At 41.1% G+C, this 25,166-nt stretch overlaps 1 protein-coding gene across 2 annotated transcripts in view; it reads right to left on the minus strand.

Moving 5' to 3' along the window:
* Window positions 1–15,387: 15,387 nt before the first annotated feature.
* efcab11 (EF-hand calcium binding domain 11) overlaps window positions 15,388–25,166 on the minus strand; it is a 47,534-nt gene continuing 37,755 nt past the window's right edge. The window contains exon 6 of one of the 2 annotated variants that reach the window (XM_079459413.1): window positions 15,388–16,379. In XM_079459413.1, coding sequence (XP_079315539.1) covers window positions 16,298–16,379 — 82 coding nt within the window. In that variant the 3' untranslated portion in view covers window positions 15,388–16,297. The remainder of the gene's footprint in view (window positions 16,380–25,166) is intronic. The other variant, XM_079459414.1, reaches the window with a different exon arrangement.

Below are 25,166 nucleotides of genomic sequence, written 5' to 3' on the forward strand. Positions count from 1 at the left end.
GCAGGCCGCAGTAATCCATCCATTGTTTTTTTCCTAGTGAGTCAGCTAGAGCTGTGGGGATACACACGAAGTGCAGATGGCGTAATTTGTTGAGATCCTCACCCGGCTAATGTCCTAAAGCCCAAGTGGGTCATTTGCCGAGAGAAATATCGGGCCTTTCGGCCACTCAATCCTCACACACAACCTACACTCACCTAACGTACCGCAGTGCCGACAGACTGCCACAGGCATTTGGATCAAGGACATGGCGGGTTTGAATTAATGAAGTACATTAGGATTTGTGGAGCATGGCTGAGATTTTATAACAGGTAACAACTGAGTGGAATCTAAAATACTCATTTTCTTTATTGACAATGTGGATATCAACTATCTGCAGATATGTAGATGGCACGCTCACGTTGGTAAGCGCAAGAGAAAATGATTACAAATTTGACTGTGGAATGGTATATATGACATGACATACAAGCCAGCGTGGTAAAATCAAACATGACAACGTCATATACATCTGGGATGTCATGATTTGGGTGAACTAGTCTTTGATGTTGACAGAAGTTGCCAAATCATTACATAGACTTTGGGTGGGCTCGATTGATTTGGGGCAGTAAACAACCACATAGCCAACACTCAAACCTTAAACACTGAATAATGAATAACAACCACTTAAAGCACTTCGGCAACCACCTTAGCAGAAAACCCTGCAGAAAATGTTCTTTTATTACTATATGGCGTAAACGTGGATAACATTTGATGACAAATACAAAAGTAAAAACTTATGTAAACATAAAGTTATAAATGGCTCCATATTATCATGATCAGATCAAAGTTAGTGTGACCACACTGAAGAAGCGTGGCAGGTGTTTATCGTCATCGGATCAGCGTAAGTTTGACAGTAATGAAACCTTTAAGAGTCATTAAAATGCAACGGATGAAAAATCATTTACAGGTGTTTGCATGTATTCAAAGCTCACGAGACTAGCGGAATTTAAACGTCGAAGCTTGACGGTGCATACATTAAACATGTGCCACAAGTGGAAAATAAAAACGGATGAAAACGCATGTCATTTCAGAAATATCCGCTCAAAAGGAAAAATCTAATTGAATCTGCTTTGACAGGGCTTGTCGCGTGTCCCTAGATAAAACGGTAATGAAAGCATTACATTTATTATGTTGGCCCCTGTTCACAACATTACTAATAATTTGATATTATTACTGAAACGTTTGATAAATTGTACTCTTACAGAGCTTAAACCTATCCAGACTCTCTTGGTAGGGAAACGTTCCCTGTTTCTGCTGCCTTCACGTGCTCTCGGAATTATCGGAAATATGTCGCTTTTCCCACTCGGGTATATTTTATTGTTTTGATACCCGAGATCCCGAGATGGGCGGGCCTTATCAACATGGCGGATGGGAGAAGGATTTCTGCTGTGACAGATATGATTTATTAGTTTTTCCGCAACAGCTTCATTGCCTTGTCGTTAAATTGGTACATATTTACATATATGAATAACCATCTGAAGCATACTGTATGTTTTATACACCAATTTCACCAATATTCCAGAATGGTCAGCAAGCTGACTTGTAAAACTATACAGTAGGATGTACGATTAAAAACTATTTCCATATAACATTTTCCCAAGACGAAAGCATGACTCTGGCGTCCTCTGTTCTTAAAGTCCCCGTGAACCGGAAGTTGCGATCGTTTTTACTTCCGTATTTTGACGCATTTCCCAGTGAAAAAGAATTTCATCTTTCTCTGCAAATTGATTTAACAGCAAAGCACCTGAACACAACCAGCTCGGAATCATGACTTCAGAAGTGGGAACTAACACATTTCAGAGAGCACACGGAGGAAGCATTATGTTGCGTTCTAGACACCTCGGATTTGTAGTTTTCACGTGCTCTCGGAAATTCGTCAGTAATCTGAAGTCGTGGTTCCGAGCTGGTTGTGTTCAAGTGATTTGTTGTCTAAAAAAATGGAAGACGCCAGATTCATGCTTGCGTGTGTCTTGGGAAAATAATAGTTTTTAACCGTAGGCTACGTCCTGCATAGTTTTACGTCAACTTGCTGACTATTTTGGAATAGGCCTATTGGTGCTATAATACATGGTATTTTCGCAGTGTATAAAACATACAGTATGCTTCAAATTATTATACACATACTGTATATAAATATCTACTAATTTAACGAGAATACAATGAAGCTGTCGCTGAAAAACTAAGAAATCGTATCTGTCACAGCTGAAATCCTTCTCCCATCAACCATGTTTCAAGTTTAATTAAGAGGTGCCCATTTCGGGATTTTTACCTCGGAAACTCATATTTCCGATAATTCCGAGCGCACGTGAAGGCAGCATTGCTAGCATTAAATGTATTTAGCAACTTTAAAACATTAATGTTACTAATTATTTAGTAGCATTTTCAATTACAAGTATATATTAACATTAAAAGAGCACTGTTCCAGAAATGATTCACAGTTCGAGGCGGGAGATGTCCTAAATACATCTTGAACGCAGCATTACCCAATACAATATGGTGGCGCCGTTGACCTACGGTCAATGAGGCGGCTACATACTGTCACTTTCTACACATCTATGCTTTCTACTACCCATAGTATGCCGCTTAATTACACTATTCTAAATAGTTAAACACCATGAAAATAGATCTCAAAAAATGTGTGATCAAATTTGGGAATTCTCATTTTACAGGTTGCTCTTTGATACTTGCTTTTATAAATGTCAAAAACGTGAATCTTCGTAAAAGCAGGAGACCATTCTGATATCAAATGCAATAATAAAATTCAATTAAACTGCAGCTCACCTCGGCAACGGTAAATAAGAAAACTTGCTCGTATCTTTTATCATCGGATATACTGCAAGATATGTATTTTCTGTAACAAGTCATATCACATTAGTCAGCACAGCGTTAACAGGACTTTACCTTCTCAAGTATGCTCCCTTAAATTTCTGATTCATGCCTCAGGCGTAGGAGCTAATTTCTCTAAAAAGTGGGCCAAAAGTGTCGGGCCAGTGTGAAGTCACTTTCCAACTGGATCCTGCTCTAAAAACACAGAAAGAGGAAAGGGGATTATGGACACAATACACAACCACGTTTTCAATATCCAGAATTCCCACGGGTCTGTTTGAGTCTTCACAAAAGCATTGATCTCTTTTTATTGATCCATTTTTCCAGCTAACGCCACCCTCCATCTTTTGATGTCTTAGCGTGACCCTGTATGCCGGCGAGGCACGTGAGAGACATGGATCTGCTTGTAAAGGACTTGCGTGGAGTGCGGCTCAGTTCCTTTTTGTCCTTAAAAAGCCTTTGAGGTAAGAACCCAGCTCCAGGTAATTGCCTCTTTAGAGCCACTGAACACGAGTGCTTATTCCTCAGGTTTGTTATATTGAGTGGCTAATCTGATTGCTGGTTGTCGGCCCAGGAAGTGGTCGTTTGCATCTGCATCATTCATATTACTTTGAAGTGATCAATGCGTTGATGAGCTGGCTGAAACATTGGCATTGCGTAGCTTATACACACATAGACACATTAGTGAAGTGACGTCAGTTATTCCGCCAATCCAAACGTGTGGATCAATGTGGTGACAGCATGATTGCCCTCTTTGAACCTTCATGGTCGTTTATTACGGTGCTTTTTCTCCCGTGTGTGATTAATTACCCCTTTCACTTTAATGAACTCTGCCACTTCATTTTTTGAATGCACGAACAGCATCTTTAGAGTTTGGATCTTGAAAAAAGTGTTTTTCATTACTGAAAAGGTTTACTCATAAAAGGAACAACAGCTTTATCAAATCAACCGACACATTCATTTCTTTTAAAGATCATTTGAACTGACTTGACGAAGCATTTTCTTTTATGTATTTTGGTATTTTAGCTCAAAATTGAGGTGCGATGAAGGCTTCCCGTACGTTTTTTAAAAGCCAATGGACTTTAGTTTACATTTCAATGCCATTGCAAATTGCAGGCAGGTGGAATAGTGGGAAAGGGATATTTAAATGTATACACAAACACAAATAAGAGATAGATGTAACACTTTACAATACATTGCATTTATTAATATTAGTAAATGCATTAGCTAAAATGAACTAACAATATGCAACATTGCTTATCAACATTTATTAATCTTTGTAAATGTTGAGTAATGCCAATACAGTTGTTCATGCTATTTCAGCTTTTGATTTAAAAAATGTATAACAAAATGCAAAAATGTACATGAACTAACATTAATAAGCGCTGTAGAAGCATTGGTTATTGTTAGTTTATGTTCGCTTCTACATTATCTATTGTTAACAAATACAAACTTATTGTAGTGTTACCAAGTCCGAACCAATATTTTTTGTTCAATCCTGATTAAAACCCAAAAGCTCCAGTTTTGCAAACACGAGGTCTGTGAAAAAGAAGACTGGTTGACATGGTTGTTATTGTTGCTCCAGGTAGCTGTGACATAAATAAACATGACCTTCTTGTCAGAACCCGGCCTAGAACTCGGGTCTCTGGTGTGATCGCTAGGCGGTAATACCACTGAGCCACCAGCAAACAGGGGTAGGATCCAATAAAAACACAGGCACTGAGGTCTCAAGTAAGAAGGTTTAATAAAATAAAGATGACAAAACTCCAACAAAGGTTCTTCTCAAAATGAGGTATTAAAAGAAAATCAAAACCTCCACGAGGGGAGAAAAAACTAAAGACAGATGCAAAGAACTTCTCTAAAGCGCTTAAACAATTCTTAGACTCAGGGCACCAGGCAGACATCTCATACAAAGACCAAGTAACAAAGTGTAACAAAGACAAAACTTAAATACACAGGGGGAAACAAGGTGCAGGTGAAGATGATTACACAAACGAGAGACAACAGGTGAGTGACATGACCTCTAGTGGCAGAACTAAGGAAACAGCAGTCACAAATGCTGACAGGACCCCCTCCTCTAGGAACGACTCCTGACGTTCCTTCCAGAACATCCCGGTCTCCGGGCACGAAATTCCCGGATCAAGCTGCGGTCTAGGATGTCCTTGGTCGGAACCCAGGAGCGTTCCTCTGGCCCGTAACCCTCCCAGTCCACCAGGTACTGCAGGGAGTTCTGAACCCTTCGTGAGTCCAATATCCGACGGACTGTGAAGGCTGGCTGGCCGCCAATGATCCTGGGTGGCGGAGGGGGCCTGCGTGGGGGGGCAAAAGGAGAAGACAAAAAAGGTTTTAACAAAGACACATGAAAGGTAGGGTTAATTCTAAGGGACCGAGGAAGGTACAAACGGTAAGACACAGGGTTTACTTTCCTGGCAATACGGAAAGGGCCAATAAACTTCTGGGCAAGTTTCTTAGACTCAACCCGAAGAGGCAAGTTCTTGGTAGCCAACCAGACCTGTTGGCCGGCCCGGAAGCTGGGAGCCTTCAGTCGATGACGGTTAGCCTGATGCTGGTACCTCAAGGAGGTCTGGATAAGTGCACGTCTAGCCTTCTTCCAGGTCGACTGGCAGCGTCGGACAAAGTGTTGGGCAGATGGGACACTGATCTGTGCCTCTTCATCAGGAAACAGTGGAGGGAGATAGCCAAACTGACACTCGAAGGGGGACAATCCTGTGGCAGAAGATCGAAGGGTGTTGTGTGCGTATTCTGCCCACACGATGAAGGTGGACCATGAGGTGGGGTTGTTGGCCACCATGCAGCGCAGGGTGGTCTCAAGATCCTGGTTGACCCGTTCTGTCTGGCCATTAGACTCAGGATGGAACCCAGATGACAAGCTGGCAGACGACCCGACCAATTTACAAAAGGCCCCCCAGAATCGAGATGAAAACTGGGGGCCTCGATCGGAGACAACATCCTGAGGAATACCAAAGACTCGGAAGACGTGATTAATCAGAAGCGTGGCAGTCTCCTTAGCTGAGGGCAGTTTGGGTAAGGGAATGAATCGGGCGGCCTTCGAGAACCGGTCCACAATAACCAGGATAACAGAGTTGCCCTGGGATGGAGGGAGACCTGTGATGAAATCCAGAGATATGTGCGACCACGGTCTATGAGGAACAGGCAAGGGATGCAGGAGTCCTAAAGGCCGCTGGCACCTCGATTTCCCTTGGCAGCACACTGGACAGGCCTCCACAAAGCTCCTTACGTCCTCCTTGATGGAGGACCACCAGAACCTCCGCTGGAGGAAGTCCAGGGTACGTGCAATACCAGGGTGGCAGGTCAGAGTAGAGTCATGACCCCACTGCAGAACCCGGGTTCGGACGGATCGAGGAACGTAAAGTCGCCCGGGAGAACCACCTCCTGGGTCTGGTTCTTGGGCTTGGGCCTCACGTATCTCCCTTTCCAATTCCCAGCGCAACGGCGCGATGATCTTAGCCTTAGGGATGATCAATTCTAGTGACTTATTTTGGGATTCAGGAGAGTAAGCTCGGGACAAGGCATCCGGCTTGACGTTCTTAGTGCCGGGCCTGTAGGACAGAAGGAACTGAAAACGATTGAAAAATAAGGACCATCGAGCTTGGCGAGGATTGAGTTGCTTAGCCTGCTGCAGGTATTCGAGGTTCTTGTGGTCTGTGAGAACCTGGAAAGGGTGTCGGGCCCCCTCAAGCCAGTGGCGCCACTCTTCCAAGGCGAGCTTCACTGCAAGAAGTTCCCGATCCCCGACATGGTAGTTGCGTTCCGCTTCCGATAGGCGACGAGACATGAAGGCGCACGGGTGCATCTTACTGTCCTCTCCTCTCTGAGAAAGGATGGCCCCAACTCCCACATCCGATGCATCCACCTCTACCACAAAAGGTCTTTCAGGATCAGGAACGGAGAGTATAGGTGCTGATGTAAAGCGACGCTTGAGGTCACAGAAGGCTCCTTCTGCCTCTGAGGACCAGCAGATCTTGGTAACACCTCCCTTAGTCAGTGCCGTTAAGGGTGCAGCCACGGAGCTGAAGTTCTTGATAAACCTTCTATAGAAGTTAGCAAACCCGATGAAACGTTGAACCTCCTTGACTGTCGTAGGGGTGGGCCATTTCAGGACTGCCTCGACCTTCTTGGGATCCATCTCAACATGACCTGGGGTGATGATAAAACCGAGAAATTGAGCATGGGTGACGTGGAACTCACATTTCTCAGGTTTCACATAGAGATGGTTATTCAGGAGGCGTTGGAGAACAGCACTGACATGTCCTTCATGCTCCTTGAGAGATCTCGAAAAGATTAAAATGTCATCCAAGTAGACAAAAACAAACTTGTTCAGCATGTCCCGGAGTACGTCATTTATTAGGGCCTGGAAGACTGCTGGAGCGTTGGTGAGCCCAAACGGCATCACCAGGTACTCATAGTGACCCGTGGGAGTGTTGAAGGCCGTCTTCCATTCATCCCCTTGTCGAATCCGCACAAGATGGTAGGCATTGCGTAGATCCAGTTTGGAGAAAATGGAAGCCCCTTGTAGCAGCTCAAAGGCGGAGGCCATCAGAGGAAGGGGGTAGCGATTCCGAACCGTGATTTTATTGAGTGCCCGGTAATCGATACACGGTCTGAGTCCTCCATCCTTCTTCCCCACAAAGAAGAAGCCCGCTCCTGCCGGGGAAGTGGAAGCACGGATGATGCCAGCCGCTAGGGACTCCTTGATGTATGCGTCCATAGCGATGCGCTCTGGAGGGGACAGAGAAAAGATCCGACCTCTAGTGGGACAGGTGCCAGGGAAAAGGTCAATGGAGCAATCATATGAGCGGTGTGGTGGTAGGGAAGTGGCTCGGGACTTACTAAAAACAGCCTGGAAACGGTGGTAGACACTAGGGACTCGAGACAGGTTGATGGATTCTTGAGACTCGGGACTCAGGGTAGGGGTACTCGAGAGGGGACAGGTAACCTGGCATGCAGTACCCCAACTCAGAATGGTTCCAGCTAGCCAGTCGATGCAAGGGTTGTGTTGGTGCAGCCAGGGATAGCCCAAGATCACAGGGAACTCGGGAGAGTCAATCAGATAAAACTCCTCTAGATTTTGATGTTGGAGAACAGTGAGACGCAGAGGGTAAGTGATCTCCGTAATGCAGCCCGGTTCCAAGGGTCTGCCGTCTAGGGCAGTAACGGTTTGGGGTCGAGGAAGTAATTGGGAAGGTATACCAAGCCTCCTGACTAGAGACCGGTCCAGAAATTCGCCAGCAGCCCCGGAGTCGATCATGGCTCGGATCTGATGTTGATGGCCCTCCCAGGAAAGAGTTACAGGAATGGAAAGCACTGCATTGGGCGGAGGAGCACTAATCTTCCCCATCACAGCCCTCCTGTAACTGGGCGGGGACGGTCGTTTCCCGGGAGCTCGGGACAGAGGAGACGGAAATGCCCAGATGCACCGCAGTATAAGCAGCGATTCTCCCTCATGCGGCGATCCCTCTCTGTAGGGGAGAGTCTGGAACGTCCCAACTGCATGTCCTCCGGGGGCTCGAATTTCTCAGAACTGGGTGAGGAAAAACGTACAGGATAGGGTTGCCTGTTCCCAGACAGTTGGGGCGGAGACGTCTTGTGACGGCTTGACTCTCTCTCTCTCAGCCGATTGTCCAGACGGATAGCCATGGTGATCAAGGACTCGAGATCAGTCACGGGTTCGCGAGTAACTAGCTCGTCCAGAATGTGTCCGGACAATCCTCCCTGGAAGCAAGCCATTAGAGCTTCATCGTTCCAACCGCTACTGGACGCAATGGTCCGAAACTCAATAGCAAAGTCTGCAGTGCTACGTGACCCCTGCTTAAGGGTGAGTAGTTTTCTGGAACCATGTTGTGACTTGGTCTTTCTGTCAGAACCCGGCCTAGAACTCGGGTCTCTGGTGTGATCGCTAGGCGGTAATACCACTGAGCCACCAGCAAACAGGGGTAGGATCCAATAGAAACACAGGCACTGAGGTCTCAAGTAAGAAGGTTTAATAAAATAAAGATGACAAAACTCCAACAAAGGTTCTTCTCAAAATGAGGTATTAAAAGAAAATCAAAACCTCCACGAGGGGAGAAAAAACTAAAGACAGATGCAAAGAACTTCTCTAAAGCGCTTAAACAATTCTTAGACTCAGGGCACCAGGCAGACATCTCATACAAAGACCAAGTAACAAAGTGTAACAAAGACAAAACTTAAATACACAGGGGGAAACAAGGTGCAGGTGAAGATGATTACACAAACGAGAGACAACAGGTGAGTGACATGACCTCTAGTGGCAGAACTAAGGAAACAGCAGTCACAAATGCTGACACTTCTTTCAACAGACTGGATGTCCAGTCTCACTAAATACTCTGTGTATTTGTTTGTGTCCCCCTTTAATCAATGTCAATAATAAGTCGTGGGCTGGTTAATCTTCCAACTTGGCTTGAGCGCTCATGTTGGTCATTAGGACCCTGTGCCATGAATCACAAACTAGTGGACAGACCGCACAGAGACAGGCAGAGAATTGATCAGTGACGCATCTGCTCTGTTTGTCCCGTCCGAACAGGCCTGTTGTCCATTAACATGTGACCTGTTGCAGGAAACGGACAATATGTTGATGTTACTAGCATGAAGTCTGGCCTTCCGTCAGTCCAGCATGTCTGTTCAGTTTTATAACGATTAATCTGGCTGAAAATATATCTGACAAAAACAAATGACAATTTGAGAACAAAATACACATCATGTTCTTGTACAATAGTTTTTTGGACATGTTTGTTTTATCTAAGCACTTTGCAAGACGTAAACACTTTAATTTAATTTTCTTTGATTATTAGTATTTTTGAAAGCTTACATATATAATTTAATTTAAAAAGTGTTTGTTGAACATTTTAAATTGGTTATAAATGTTCTGTTGGGTGCATTTTGTGTTAAAGAACTAAAACAGGAAGTTCTATGGAACAGCAGTGAACCAGCGCTGTTAAGGTCATGCGAAGAGGTCCGTGATTGGGATGTTATTAATTATGAATATGAAAATTGTGTCATTATTTAAGATCTAAATGTTTCTCCTGTAGAACATGAAAGTAGATGTCGGGCAGAAGAGGAGTCCTCATTTACCTTTACTGTATGTCATACTTCAAAGATTTCACAGAAAGATCCAGTCATACGGGTTTTAAATGCAAAAGAGAACATAAGTGACAACATCATTCTATTTTAGGGTGATCTAAGAATTTAACATTCATCACTTGTCAATTGCGGTGTGCAGTTGAGCTCTCTAAACAGACGGAATATAGTGTGGACTCATTTTTGCTAACAGTGTAAACAGGGCGTCTGGGAATAGAAACAGACTTACCAGAAAAGTCCACACGGCAGCTTTTATTATTAATTATTCTCAGTATTCTCTAAACGTTTTTATGCATTTGCAAATGGGACGCCGATAATGTAAGCTGTTTCTACCTAACGCTAAGCAAGCGAATGCATGAATCAATAAACCAGCATTCATCCTATTCGCAAATTAAATGTACTGATGAGCATTCATTAGCGCCGAAATAAAAAAGAGCTTGTCGAAACATAATTATGTAATGTTTGTGCAATAATGAATTCAAGCAATTGAAACAGAACTACACCTTTAAACATAATAGGGAGATAAGAGTCTCTTCAGTAGCTGCCAGTGTGATATTTACACAAGCTAATTGAGCCAAACCCTCTGTAATACAGTATTATGGGTTTCAACAAGTCATACTCTGTTTGCACATATAATTAGAGTTCAGAGACTGTGCACCACGCCACCAAGGAATGAAAGAAAGTTGTGAGAAATAAATGAATGCCTTTTGTGCATCGCATGAAGGCCGTATTTGTTGAATGTTGAATTCGCCGTTTTTGTGCCGAGACGTTTGGGTTCAGGTGTCAAGGTAATGTAAATGTTTGAGTGATAGCGGGGCCTTTTCTATAATATTCTCTATAGCTATTTTACGGTAGTGTGTCTTTTTATTAAAGTGACTTCAAAGAGTAATTGCATCATTAATGAACCTACAAAGACTAATAAGCGGCAAATATCTAATTTAGTGATGATGCATGTGCGGTTACTCTACATAAGGCAAATGTATTAAAAGTATAATTCACCCCCAAATTTTAATTCTGTCATCATTTACGTCAATCCAAACGTGTGCAATTTTCTTTACGCCGAAGCTCAGCAGAATGAAGATGCTCTCGTTCAGTCTCATTCAATGAAAGTGAATTGGGATCTGTCAAGCTCCAAAAATCAAACAACAAAACAGTACATAACAGCAGACCATATGAGTCTTGCACAATATTCTTCTGTGAAACACATTTAAATATAAAACATTTCATCCATCTCCGTTTACTTTCATTGGATGTGGTTCTGCTGTACAGAAGAAAGCTTTTTTTTTTTTTAAAGGGATAGTTTACCAAAAAATTTATATTCTGTCATCATTTACTCAGCCTCTTATCATTTCAAACCTCCATGAAATTCTTTGTTCGGCAGAAAACTTGTTTTAGGTTATCTTGATACGGAGACCTTGTTTTAAACACTTTTCTATAAAGGTTTTGGAGATCGGTTGGATTCTCCTAAAGCTCTTTGACCTACTTAAAGTTTAAGCTTCTTGGTGGAAAGAAATCTATTAAAATAACCCTTCAAATGGAAGAAGTGTCTTTCTCTCATTCCATCTTCGCAACAGTTTCATACTTCATTAAGCTAATACACAAATAAATGAAGAACATCTTTAATTTTTGAACATGATGAGTGTTCGCGTGCACCGCGAGGAGACGCGCCGGATTCGCCGGTTCATCAGAGCCGGGTAAATCACCCATAATTTTTCATCCGTTCTCTCCATTACGTTTGGGCTCATGTGTGGATAAACACAGCTTAAGGAAAAGAAAAGAGGAAAGTATATATAAATCATGTTTAATAGGCCCCCCATAAGAAAATCAATATGCTCATAGTGCCTTGGAATGTGCCTTCACCGTCTGCATTCATCAATGACTGTCAACTCTTTAAAAACTGTAGCTCCAAGCAGATTTTAAACCTACTACAGATGGTGACCAACTGAATATAAATTGCAAAATCTCTAATTCAGATGTTGTCTGTGTCTTAATCATAATCTGGATTTGAGCGGTCAGTTAACATAAAAACGCAGATGTAATCTCAGATTAAAAAGCGAAGTAGAACAGGTGACTGACTTCTTGCTTGGTGTAACTACTGAGAGGGACAGTTCACCCCAAAATAAAAATTCTGTCTTCATTTACTCAACTGTCTGTCATTTCAAACCTGGATGACTTTCTTTCTTCTGCAGAATGCAAAGATGAATGTAACAGAACAAAATTGTCCCCCATTGAGTGTTTTGTGTCCATACAATAGATAATTAAATACCGCCATTGTTCGGTTACAAACGTTCTTCAAAATATCTTATTTCATTTTGGTATACAATCATTAAAAAGGGAGATTTTAAGGAAGAAATAGACGATGCACCAAACTGCAAACAGTAGTATCACATATTTTCTCTCTTGGAGCATCAATGGTTAAAAATCAAGATTTTTACCTTATAGTTTATAGTATAGTATTTATGTTTATTTATCAGGCTGGAGAAGGTCAGGTTGTGGCCACTGCATCGTGGGATACAGTGTTCCATGCAGTGTGCCCTTTTCTATAATGCACATTTTATCAAATACTGTACATTGGTCATCCATTTTCAGCCATAAGCATAATGCAGAAAGTACAAAAATGGCAAAAATAGCATCTCTGTGCCTATGTTTGATTAAACACAGCGCTAATGCATTAAACTGCAAGACATATATGGTTGTAAAAACCTTTTGCATTGCATCTGCACAATTTAAACAGCAACTCTTCATCTTAGCCTGAGAAGAGAGAGTGCAATGTTAACAATGACTTGACTTTCAGCAGTACTAGGGACAACAGCACGAACAAGCCACTTGTGACAGCCCTACTCAGACCATCCTAAACCTCTGTGAACTGAAAGCGCAGACGCTCTCCTCATCCGCAGATAGAGCTCTCTGTGGCGAGACTCTGTTTCTGCTAGCAGGTAGAGGAGGGAGCAAGGTCCCTCATTTGTATCTGCCACTCCTGATTAATGATATTTCATCCCCACCGTGTTCTCTTGCTCTTTTTCCCCCCATTCATTTGTCCTTCTCCTTTTCTCTCCTCGGCTCATTTCCATAAAGATACTCCCAGGCACTCGTCAGGTCTTACTGTGGATGACTCCAAACTGGGTGCTCCTAAACAAACCATGACACGTGCAGACCTTCTCGTGGTATGTGAAATCAGAAGTCCATGAGCGCATTCGATATGATGAGGATAAAGACCCGTTCACACCAAGAACGATAATTGTAACATTGGAAGTTTAAAAGTTGTTCGAAATTCGAAACGTCCACGTCGTTGTAAATTCAAAGAGTCCATCTGACAATTTTAATGATGGCGATACAGAGAAACGTCTCTGTGCGGGTCCACAGCGAGCTTTCACTTTACTTATTAGACAGAGGGAAGCGCAGCAGCACACAAACGTGGCAAATATAAAAAATAAATGGATTACAATGTAAAAGATTATTATTGTGTACGGGTTGTCCTGTGTGGTGGTCTGCTCGCGCACTTTAACCCTACGCACGAGCAGATGGGTTTCTTCTCTGTAGAAGCTTCCAGTCTTTGCTCTTGCATATTTCGCCGTGCGTCTGGGCGTGCCGACCGTTTCCTCTTTAGTTACACTAGCAAAAGTGGATTCGGACATACCTGCAATTAGATCGTTAAAATAGCGCCCTGAATCTCACAAAAACTGTCAAGGTCATACAAGGATTAAATATTTTCTTTTAATAACATTTTTCCTAATTATATACTAATTATTATTTATAATGTAAATTTTTCCAATATTCATGTATTATTTATTATTATGTCGTAGTTTCTTATGAGAAAAAGCCATTAATATAAAATTATTACTCAAGGTCATGTGTGACAGTAGAGACCATAGTAACTGAAGAGGTCATAGTTCCATATTAAAAATGTTATAGAAACATCAGGAACAGTTATAAGCTACTGCTATGGTTGTTTTCTTCTTTTTTTAGCTAAATTGATAAGCATTTGCCTCTTCGTGACTGGACAACTGTGAAGAAAATCTTAATAGAAATATAATTTATGCAAAATATATACGTTTCAGTGGCAACAACATAAACGTTATGTGGCCCAAACGTAACTTCCGCTAGACCTCCGCAAAGAATCATTAACTGCTGCGTAGTTTAATTTAATTTATATTAAATCAAATATGAATGTTCATGAATATTATTATAAGAATATAAAATAAATTGGTATATTACTAGTCACTAGTAGAGAGTTCACCCAAAAGGAAAATTAACATCATTCACTCAAATCACGTCAAACCTTTATTCTCGCGTAGAACACAAAAGATATTTGGTATTGTGTCTATACAATAGACTTGAATTGGTGCCGCCGCTGTTCGGTTACCAACTTTCTTCAAAATATTTGTTTTTGTTCTCTGCGGAAGACTTGGATGAACTATCCCTTTAACTTCAGGCCATGCACATGCATCAGATGAAACAGTCTATATTTTATTTCAGGGTAAATATGATCCAGACATTCTTTGTGAGATTCAACCTCATGCTACTACAAGAAAACAAACACACAAGTGTGACAGTAAGAGACCCAATTAAAAGAGAAAATAAACAAAAGTCTCATTTTGTGCGTATTGCTCATGCCGTCTTTCCACGCGGTTTGAGTTTGGATCTGACCCTGTTAAATCGTCTTATCATGCATCTATGAGTGAGAGCGATGGTGGAATTATGTTTGAAAACCTTTGGTCTTGTCCACCAGCTGTCAATTGTTGAATTCTCGTTCTCGCTATCAGCTCATAGCAGCTCGAAGGCACGAAACAGAACAGAAGAGGAAACGATGCAAAGAGATGGTTAGTCGGAATGATAGAGAGAATGGAGACGAAGGAAGATTAAGAGACGAACAGAGAAAGAGAGAGATTTTAATCCAAAAAAGAAAGGGAGAGAGTGAGAGAGAGAAATAACTAGCAGAAAAAGCTCTACTTTGAACACAATAATACATGGTCTATACCTTCAAAAGGCTGGCATAAACAGCAGCACGCACAATGTGTTAGTCTGCGGCTCCTGGCACTGTTGGCAAGGCTTACTTCGAACCCCCATTGCAAGACAGCTCTATACTTTCCTCGCATGGGTTTGGCTCACGGTGTAGCACACTCTCTCCCACAACACAATACAACAACTAAATTGGCGGATTGGTTTAATCGAGTTTCAAAGAGGAAGGTGAAGATTTAACTAGCGCGTCTCTGTTTATATTTGAACAGCAGGCCATTCCTGAAAATGAATCTATGAGTGGATTAAGCACGTATTTGATTAAAACTGTATTTGATTATTTTTTTCCTCCAAGGCCATTTCCTTACTTGATGCCCCTGATGGATTGCGCGCGGAGCGTGTGTCGTGTCATACAGATGAAGACTCAGGACTGATTACAAAAACAAATTAATCTTTATTCAGACGGGAGTGCAGCAAATCTCTCAAAACACAAACAAGTATTTACAGTTCCATAATCGCGTGTAACAAGTAGAGCCACATAAAATCCCTCCTGAACGCTCTGGCTTTTTAATATACGTCGGCTGAAGGGAATTTCGCATAAACAGAATGTGAATTTGATCGTTAATATTCAATTTTGAGGCAACCTGCCTATTTCGCTGATGGAAATGGAATGAGGGAGAGGAATTTTAAAAGATCTTCCCGACTGCTGTAACTGAATTCACAGAAGTCATTTCAGATGCTACGGAATATCGAAGGATTGGGCAAGTGAGGTTATGGAAGAGAATATTGTTCTAGAATTAGACCTTGAGAGGTTAAATTTAATGCAGTTTGTAAGGCAAGTGCACGATGGAAATGTGTTGTTCCCTATTACACCGTGGAGGCCCGGACCAACTAGATCAATACGACGATCAAATCCCATCAACAAACACAAGTTTAAAGAATCTAAAGTTTGTGTCTTTAAACAGACAAGGCCAAACCGTGCGTTTAAATCGCCAATGATTATCTACAAAAAGAGTCAGCTGTGAATGTCTGTCAGGTTTATACTAAAATACTAGAAAAACACCTGATCATATTTACTTAGGTCCTTCACAGCAGCGTTTCCATTCACATCAAAGTTCAGTCCATTCAGTAATGTTATGTCGTGTAGCTTTGTTGTATCATTAATGCTATATTGACAAATCCAGACTACAAAAAACTTCAAACATGGATTATGACTTGACTGAGAATGTGTCACAGCCTTTTCAAACCAATTCATTTTTGCAAATTGCCTTTTCTGGTAAGGATCAGCTGAAGTTACCAAACTGTTCCAAAAGCTTCCAATAGGTTTGTGTCTTGCATAGTCTCAAACGTTTGCCAAACCATAGCTGATGGCGTTTTCAAAGTCCTTAAAGCTGACATGACCATCAGAATCCAGATCCACTTGCCTGTTAAATGAAAATATAGAAAGCAAGGTGATTATAGTTTCTGAAAACTATTTAAACAAATCTGTTAATTGAAATAAATGAAACTAACTTTAATATATAAAGTTAATGCCTAGGTTTGAGGCACCAAAACTATTAACTTATATCAAATAAAAACATTTGAATTTAAACTAAAATAAAATAAATGTAACTTATATACTAATAAACAATAGTCAGTTAAATAAACAATTAAAATGTCAAAAGCACATAACCAAATTGCTAAACATTTTACTAAAATAAACATTAACACAAAAAATATAAAACTAAAAGCTAAATCTAAATAATTTTACAATTACAATATAGCTGAAAACTAAAATATAATAACTAAACATAAATGTGTTAATTCCTAATTATAAAATGAAAAGAAAATGTGACATCTTTGAAGCAAAACCGCATGATACAGAACTGGTTTTACAATACAATTATTTCAAGACGATTAATGATATCATGTATTTAAAACCGCAAGATCTGATTAGTTTGTAAACTTAAAACAGTTTAGTGTTCAGACCAATACTGAATATCCGAAAAAGAAAGACAGACAGATAGACATACAGATCCTTTATAAATCCCATGTGGGGAAATAATGTAGCATGATCAGCCAGACGTACTGTACCAATACAATACAACACAAAAATTAATAATATCCAGAGAAAGACAAACCAGACGAATTCCTCTCTAATATCAAGCCAGTAGTCTGAAAACACTATTGAATATCTGTCACTGTCTGATACAAACTTAAAGTGAAAAGCAGGGGAGTAAGTAATATGCCCCGCTTGAGTTCTTTCACAGGCACTTCATCACTAACACAGCCTTCAATGGTGTTCTTTTCAAAACTCACTAATGCCATCTGATAATCGACAAATGTGATGACAAATGCGTAACAACAGAGACATATTTTTGGTAAGGCTGGTATAGCTTCACATTCGTTTAAAACAAATGTTGCGCGGTTGAATACCTGCGCAGGTGGTAAATCGTACCCATCTCTCAGACTTGAGTGAGACTCATGTTCACTTTAACCTTGCAGGTAAGTGCAGTCTGATTGACTCGAGTGAGCCGCTGCCTGACTTATTTCACATCCTGGTGGTGGTTGTTCCCTAGACAGGAGCTGAATGTAGAGATGTGGAACGGTGCTCATTTTCAGCAGACTGACTCTTTTATCAGTCCTGATGGGGAAGTCGTGCGGCAGGAAGAGGAGTCTTCCTCCGCCTCGGAAGCCTTGACCGAGAATTAGATCTATGGCTTAAGCATACGATCATAAATTAAAGACAGTATCATTCAATACGTTTCTATGAGTCCAATGAATACTGAGAATATTCTTTGGCTTGTTCTGACCTCTAAAAAAACAAAGTGGGTTGTTTAAGTGCAAAGGCATCTCAACCCGTGCAGTTTCAATTGAAATCTAGTTATGTGTTTCTTCCAAGATTCTCGACACGTGTACCGCGACGTATTGTGTTGTCGAGCCCAGCTCTACTGACAAGGGTCAGACATTTGGCCTTAGATATCACCTACCAGTCTCTGAGTCGTTAAGTCTCTGCCCTGCTTCAGATCTGCAACCAAGTGACTTCAGCAATTGTCCAGATATATCACACAGCTGTAGTTGCTGAGAGCAAGTTCTCTCGAAGGAAGCGCACACTTCACATTGGCGAATGAGTCATTCGTGACATAACGAGCAGAAAAAGACCGTGTGAGCAAATTGAATCGTGTCCTAGAAGCAGAGAGCCATGGAGCGACCGTTCCTTCCTCTCAGCGCTCACTTTCTGTTCAGAGATGAAATTAAAATACAAATTTAGCCAGAGAAGCATCTCTATTTCTCGCTTTTCTCATCTCCCTGATGCGGCTGCTTACAGTCAACAGTAAATCTGCGAGCGAGACCACAGCGGAATCAGATTGCAATCACGTAAAAACTCATTAAGAGGGTGTTTTTACCGAGATCAAGATTAATGTGGATAAAAAACTGCCACAGGAAAACTGCTACTCCAGTTGCACATGAGGAGAGGAAGAGCAAACATAAGAGAAGTTATGCAGAGGGAGATCTGGTATTTTCTCCATTCCTTTCAATGGCAGCCCGATCGTGTGCAAACGCAGCAGATGTGAGGGAAATTTGGTAGCAACAGGGAGGAGAATTAAAACAACATTAAGCATTCAGCAACTGGAAAATCACACTTCCCTGTTCCGAGCCGGTGACTCCCGTTCAAATGGAAGTGTAGCACGCATCTAATTAGATTCTAATGAAGTCCTCCCCATGGAGGAGGACCATCGAGACATCTAGAATGCCCCTCTTCTGAGCCTTTGCACTGGCACTGTAAAACAAATCCCGTAAGAAACAGATAAAATACTGGCAGAAAATTGCAAGTAAATGTTCCTTTATTTCACGGACATTTCCGTTAATGCTAAAATGCTATTTAATGCAGTGCAAAATGTAAAAAACAGGTAAACTGTTAAAGTGAATACGGAAAATTCATTCATATTAATACACTATATTGTGCCCTATTTTTAAAGATGTTGCACGGACTACCTAAGGCCTGGTTCACACTAATAGTTTTTAGTTTAAACAACTTTGGATTTATGTCCACACTGAGAAGCATTTTGTCTAACCATTTAACCATCTTTGGTCACATGACCCATTCAACCCAATCCAAGAACCCGTCCAATATTTCTTATATTAAATGATCAATTAATTTCCTTAAATTTTTGTATCTATAACCATTATTTAGTATATATCATTAACTAATTACTATCGTTATTACTAGGGCTGTCAACGTTAACGCATACGATCATTTTTTTTCAGATTAAGGCATTAAAATATTTAACGCAATTAACGCAGCATCCGTTTATTTTTTCATCCTTGACAAAATAAACGTTACATTATATTATCACGCTTTTAATCGTGTAAAGGCCTTTAAACCATTTAAGCGCGATTTAAGCATTAAGTGTAGATAGACAGCTTCTAGCTGTCTGGTGTATACAGTCACAGACTAAAGGCTGCGTCAGTACGCAGGTTTCCATCACTTTTTTTAAGTTTCGCATCATAAACGACTGATGGAAACTGTTCATTTTAATTCGCAAAGAGTTTTGATGCTCGCTTGAGGTGGTTTTTCATTTCTGCGAAAAAAGATTTGATTCGAATAATGGGAGATGGAAACGCATTTGCCGAATAAATTCCTCCAAAAAAGTCACGTCGCTGCACTATGAGATGGCGTAACCTGACTAACCAGAGTAGTGATCTTGTTACACACAACTTTCATTTTTGGTAACAATATACTGCTTTTGCAACTTCATAGTCTTGTGTTACTTGCAGCAGCAACTGTACAATACCTCACTGTCCGTCAATTAATAAGTTTGGTGCCTTTCCTTTTCATTACTAACACAATTCCCTGAAAACACTTTCAAATGTGTCTGCATAAGTGCCAACGTAGCCTGTAACTCTCCACGCACACCAAAAAAAGAGAAAAAAAATCAGTATTCAAACACCTGTGCTACTTTCACTGATTAAACATGCACAAGGTGACTCTAAAAAAGGCAACGCATCTCTTACTAGCCTTCTTAACTGATGCTTTGGCTGTAATCATCGAGTCGCAATTAAAGCATGACGAGGTTCAGCATAATCACGTGTGAAGAGGACTTCCTGAAGTGACAAAGTAATTACAGAGCAAAGCTGACCCATTGTCAAATTGCCGTGTTGGATGGAGTGATGTGATATTAGAACCAAGGCTTTGCATCAAACAGACTGGCAGCTTGTCATATGAGAGGGCACAGCGGTAGACATAAGAGGACTGTATGGCCTCCATAGTCTTTATCTCAGTGAGAAGAGACACATGAGTGATATTTTAGCTGTCCCTTCTTAGCTGTCACACTGGGCTAGTTGTAGGAAGTGGTAGCACTGTCAGTCAAAGAGCGGTCGGTGTTGGAAAAGCATGTCAGTACAGTCATGTTAAATGGTCAAGTAGTTGAAGCGTGTGAGCCCTGATGCCATGACTTTTCATAACCTTCGCACTCGGTTAATTAATAGAAAATATGCTCACAATACAACTGGTGTGCAAAGGTTTCCAATAAGACCCTAAAATAACTGTTTACTCCAAGCACTTTTCCAACCGATCAAAATTTCTTGACATTCTGCCAGACGTTTCATTGCTCAGAACCCTGATAGCACACATACATCTGGGAGACGTCAATTTGATATCTGCATTTACATCAGCCAAAAAAATGTGTTTATTGTTTGCTCATCTGCAATACGTCTCTGAGATGTCTCCTCTCAGATCTAGAAGATCTCTGTAAGATGTTTAAGATTTAGAATAAAAAATGTATAGTATAATGTACGTCGCATTGGATAAAAGTGTCTGTCAAATGTGTTTTCTAAGATGTTTATCAGATGTTTTTGAACAGCAGATGTTTTCCAGATCTCCAGACCTTTAGCAGGCATCTTACAGACATACCTGTGCTATCTGGGATCCAATCGTTTGGATTTGGGATAAGAAATGTTTGAGTTCATATTGGGATCTTCCATAATATGGACTTTTGACACGTGGCAAATCTGAGCTCAGTTGTAACATTTTTTAGATCTCTTTTGAAGAAAGGATGGAGACATTCGGGAGATTTCTGAATCTTTTCTGTGGAAAAACATCTGAGAAAACTTTAGCGATTTCTAAAAGTAAAAAACAATAGCTATTAAAAAGTTAGTCTACCTAAAAATTTAACATTTTTCCATGTTGTCATTTCAAACCTGTATGACTTTCTTTTACAGAACACAAAATATATTTTGAAGAATGTCGGGAACTGCACATTGGCGATTGACTTCTATTGTATAGTCAATGGGTACCGCCGTTTTTCAGTTACCAACATTCTTCAAAATATCTTCTTTTGTGTTCTAGAGATAAAACTCAGTCATACAAGTTTCATGCAGGTAACCTAAATGAGAGAATTATTATTTGGGGGTGAAATATCCCTTCAATGCCATCTCATCTGCAAATTTCCTTCTCACGAGTTGATCTGTATATAGTCCCACCAAGCACTTACAAAATTGCACAGTGGTTCATTCCACACGCACAGGTGTCCTCCTCAAGTTTAACTGCTGGGTGCTTATTAGCCTTCATCCAGAGATGAAGAATATCTTGGGAACCGAGCAGTGCTGAAGACTCACTGAAGCATGCAGATTTACTAATTACCGCATTGTCATAGCTAAAATACCATCGTAATCAGAATAATGGTGCATGGCTCGGGGATGTTGTTCTTATTACCACGCAGTGTGGCAGCTGTATCTGTGAACGTTCAGCTAATCATCTCGACTGCGAATCCGCCAAGTCATCCGCCCAGGCCGCGACTCCTACGAGCCGCTCGCTCGTGTGTGTGATCTGTGCGCGTCCTGATAACGCACTGCGGAGGGTGAGATGGATCGCGAGCGTGCATGGCGAGACGAGCAAGTCTTCTTAGTCACACAGGATTTGTGTTGGGACAGAAATCAGCGTGGAATTGTGAAAGAGTGGGCAAGATGTGCTCGGCAGCAATGTGTTGGACGGCCATAAGTGAGATAAATATTGCCTGGACGATTGGTTGGTCTCACATCTCGGTGCCAGGATTCCCTGTTGAGGACACTGAAACTCTCCTGGGAGATGGAAAGGGGCTGGTGATGACATCATCGGTGTGGCCCACAAGCACAGGTGTATTTATCTGATTGCTGCTCAGATGTGGTTTTATTTATTTAATTTGGTTTCGGCATGGGAGGAGATGGCGAGGAGAGGTATGGCACGCTGCGAGCGCTACTCTGTCACTGTCAAAAAATGCACACCTTGCTCCAGTACTGACGCTGCACAAAACTAAAGGAAAATATGCACTTCAGGCCTTACTTCTACATCAGCCAACAGAAACGCAAGTTTTGAGAGAAAATGCATTCAAAAATGCTATATTTAAAATTTGTAATGTACTCAATCTCATATTGTTTTAAACATGCATGACCTCAGTCACCGTTCACTTTCGATGAATGAAAATGCAATGAAAAGTGAACGGGGACCGCATTCTGCCTTCCAAAAACATGAACATGAGCGTGAATAAACTATACAGAATTGTTTTTTAGTCAACTATCCGTTTAACCAAATACAACAACATAAAGCAGAATCACAAAAGTGACAAAAGTATATATATTTTGAATGCGCTGTAAATTGTATGGACTATCTGCTCTTGGTTAAAAGAATATGCAAGGTGCGAGGATATCATTTTGATCAAATTATGACCGCTCTCTCATTTGCTTCTATTAGCGTTTCTTTCATCCTCACAACCGCAAAACAAAGAAAAGTAAGGCAGAGGATCCTGGAGCACTGCATTTTCACCTCTGATCGATGGGGACTGCCGCACCACAGGAGAGATGTTACGGCCATGCCTCAATTTTATATTAACAAAATCGCTTCCATTAAAACCACTGCACCTTGCTGTCATGGCAACGGCAGAAAGTATCAATGGGAGTTGTGAAATGTGCAGCAGAAATTTCTTCCCCGCCTGTGGCCCCCAGACGTGATATTGATGCCGCTGTCAGAGGCGGCTGGCTTTCAGCTCCATGGCTACCTGTCGAGCCTACAAACAAGATGTGGGTTAATTCTGCCAGTGTAACCTAAGAATCTATACATCTCGTCCCAGTGCATACACACATAATCCCTCAAACTGCTTAAGTGCAGGGTGGGTGATTTTAAATGTGTACGCAGTGTTTTTCTCAGACATTACATATGATTAGCAGAGGTAGAAGGCTTGAGTTATTGACCCTGGAATATTACAAGACACGTACAGCCTATAAAGAGAGAAACACCTTTTATTATTACACACACACACTATATCCAAAAACACACCATAGACTTCACTATAACCATAAGATAACCACAATACTCCAACAATAATATACGTAGGAATTTACGTTGGAAATAAAAGCATTGCTTTTAGTAATTAAGGGGTGTAGAGAAATATTATGGCATTACAAAAAAATATTTGAATCCTTTTTATACGATGTGCGTTTTGGTTAAGCTGCCAACATGTGACCAACATCAGATATCGTCGACGTTGGGTGGAAACTATATTTATCTATATAATTTTTTTTCCTAAATCATTGGTCACTTTTCATGTTTTACAAAAAGATTGGTTACACTTTATTTTATAGCTGCTTCAGGAAGCTCTCTTTGGGTTTAGCTTTCTTAATATAATCCTAAAAATTGTTTTATTTTTCAGTGACAGACCTATTCAGTTTTTTTATTTACATACAAAAGGTTCAAACCTTGAATGTTGTCAATTCTAAAATACACTGTATGTACAACAACATCCAGAAAACGGCACTTAAAATTCTTAATGTTTTGGGAATAAAACTATTTTAGTTTCATTTTATTTCTTCAAAATACCTTGTACATCGTTTTGAATTATGAGTCAAGTGTACCACTACACCCATACAACATTTTCATAAATGTGCCTTAAAAATAGACATATTTTTCTTCTTTGGTCTTATTTTATGGACATTTATGAGGGCTTTCCATAGACGTAATACTCTACAATCTATAATCTATCCCTTCACCCCACCCCTAAACTTAACCCTAATAGAAACCTCTTCTTACATTTTCGAATGAACATATTTTTGTTTGTTTTATGAGCAGTTTTCTTTCCTCGTGGGGACAAAAAAATGGCTCCCCAAAACAATGTTCTACTATCTTTGTAGGGACACTGTGAAGTTTACCAGGACAACACGGTCTAACAGCTATATCTGAATTTCTCTGTTTGTTTGTGTTTGCAACTTTCTCTGCAGCACAGGTGATGTGCAAACAGCAGTCACGGGGAAAGAAAGAGAGTAGAGCTTACAGGGACAGTCTATTCTTTACCATCCTGCAGGAGTGCACTGAAAACTACAGTAAGCTTTTGTTTCAAGAGTTCCACACACCAGAGAGAGAGTGTGCCAAAGAGCTCTCACGACCTGTCAGATAAACTGTCACTATACACACACACACACGACATGCACACAAACACACACACTTCTTACACAACCCTTCCAAAACCAATCACCTCTCGGGGTGCTGGGATTAGGGTATAAAACACTCAAATATATAAAGGAGGATGTAACGGTTTGATTCATGTCATGCTTAGAGTCCTGACACGTTTTCAGCACAAAGCCATGAAGGCGAAACTAGGCTGTAAAGTCACCGCTTGAGGCTGTAAATTAGAATGTGCTTACCGGGAGGAGAGATTGATGACTACGTAGTGTGCATCTCGCGACCGGCTCGCTTAGTTAATAGGGCGTCGCGGTGACTCTCCGCATCCGCGATGGCTTCCTAATCAGAATTAAAAGAGATGTCTGTGTGACATCCTCCAAAGGCTTGTTGACCAATTGTTGGAGATGATTTACTCGGTGAGCTTTACAGCTGCTAAATGGATTTCGTAACCGGGATTGAAAGTCATGACTAAGTGGAGCGTACGGAGGCGAACGAGAACAGCCATGTTGTTTGTTCCAAGGCTTTAGATTTCCTATAAATGTTTACCGCTCGCGTCGGCCCCAAAACTCTTAACAACAATCCGTTTTAGTCACGGGAGGGTAAAGTTAATTTATTTAAATCCTGAAAACTCATCCCGGCTTCAGACCCGTCCCAAGCCACTGGCTCCATTTGGGATCGCTGTCATATCCAGCCGTCTTCTTAATAACTCCTTGACTTAACCCACTTCCAGACGCAGGGGCCCTCGTATTCAATCATCACCGGCTCTGGGAGAGACCGATCCTCTGTTTATATTACTCTACAA

The sequence above is a fragment of the Barbatula barbatula genome, assembly GCF_947034865.1.
Source record: "Barbatula barbatula genome assembly, chromosome: 6".
Lineage (NCBI taxonomy): Eukaryota > Metazoa > Chordata > Actinopteri > Cypriniformes > Nemacheilidae > Barbatula > Barbatula barbatula.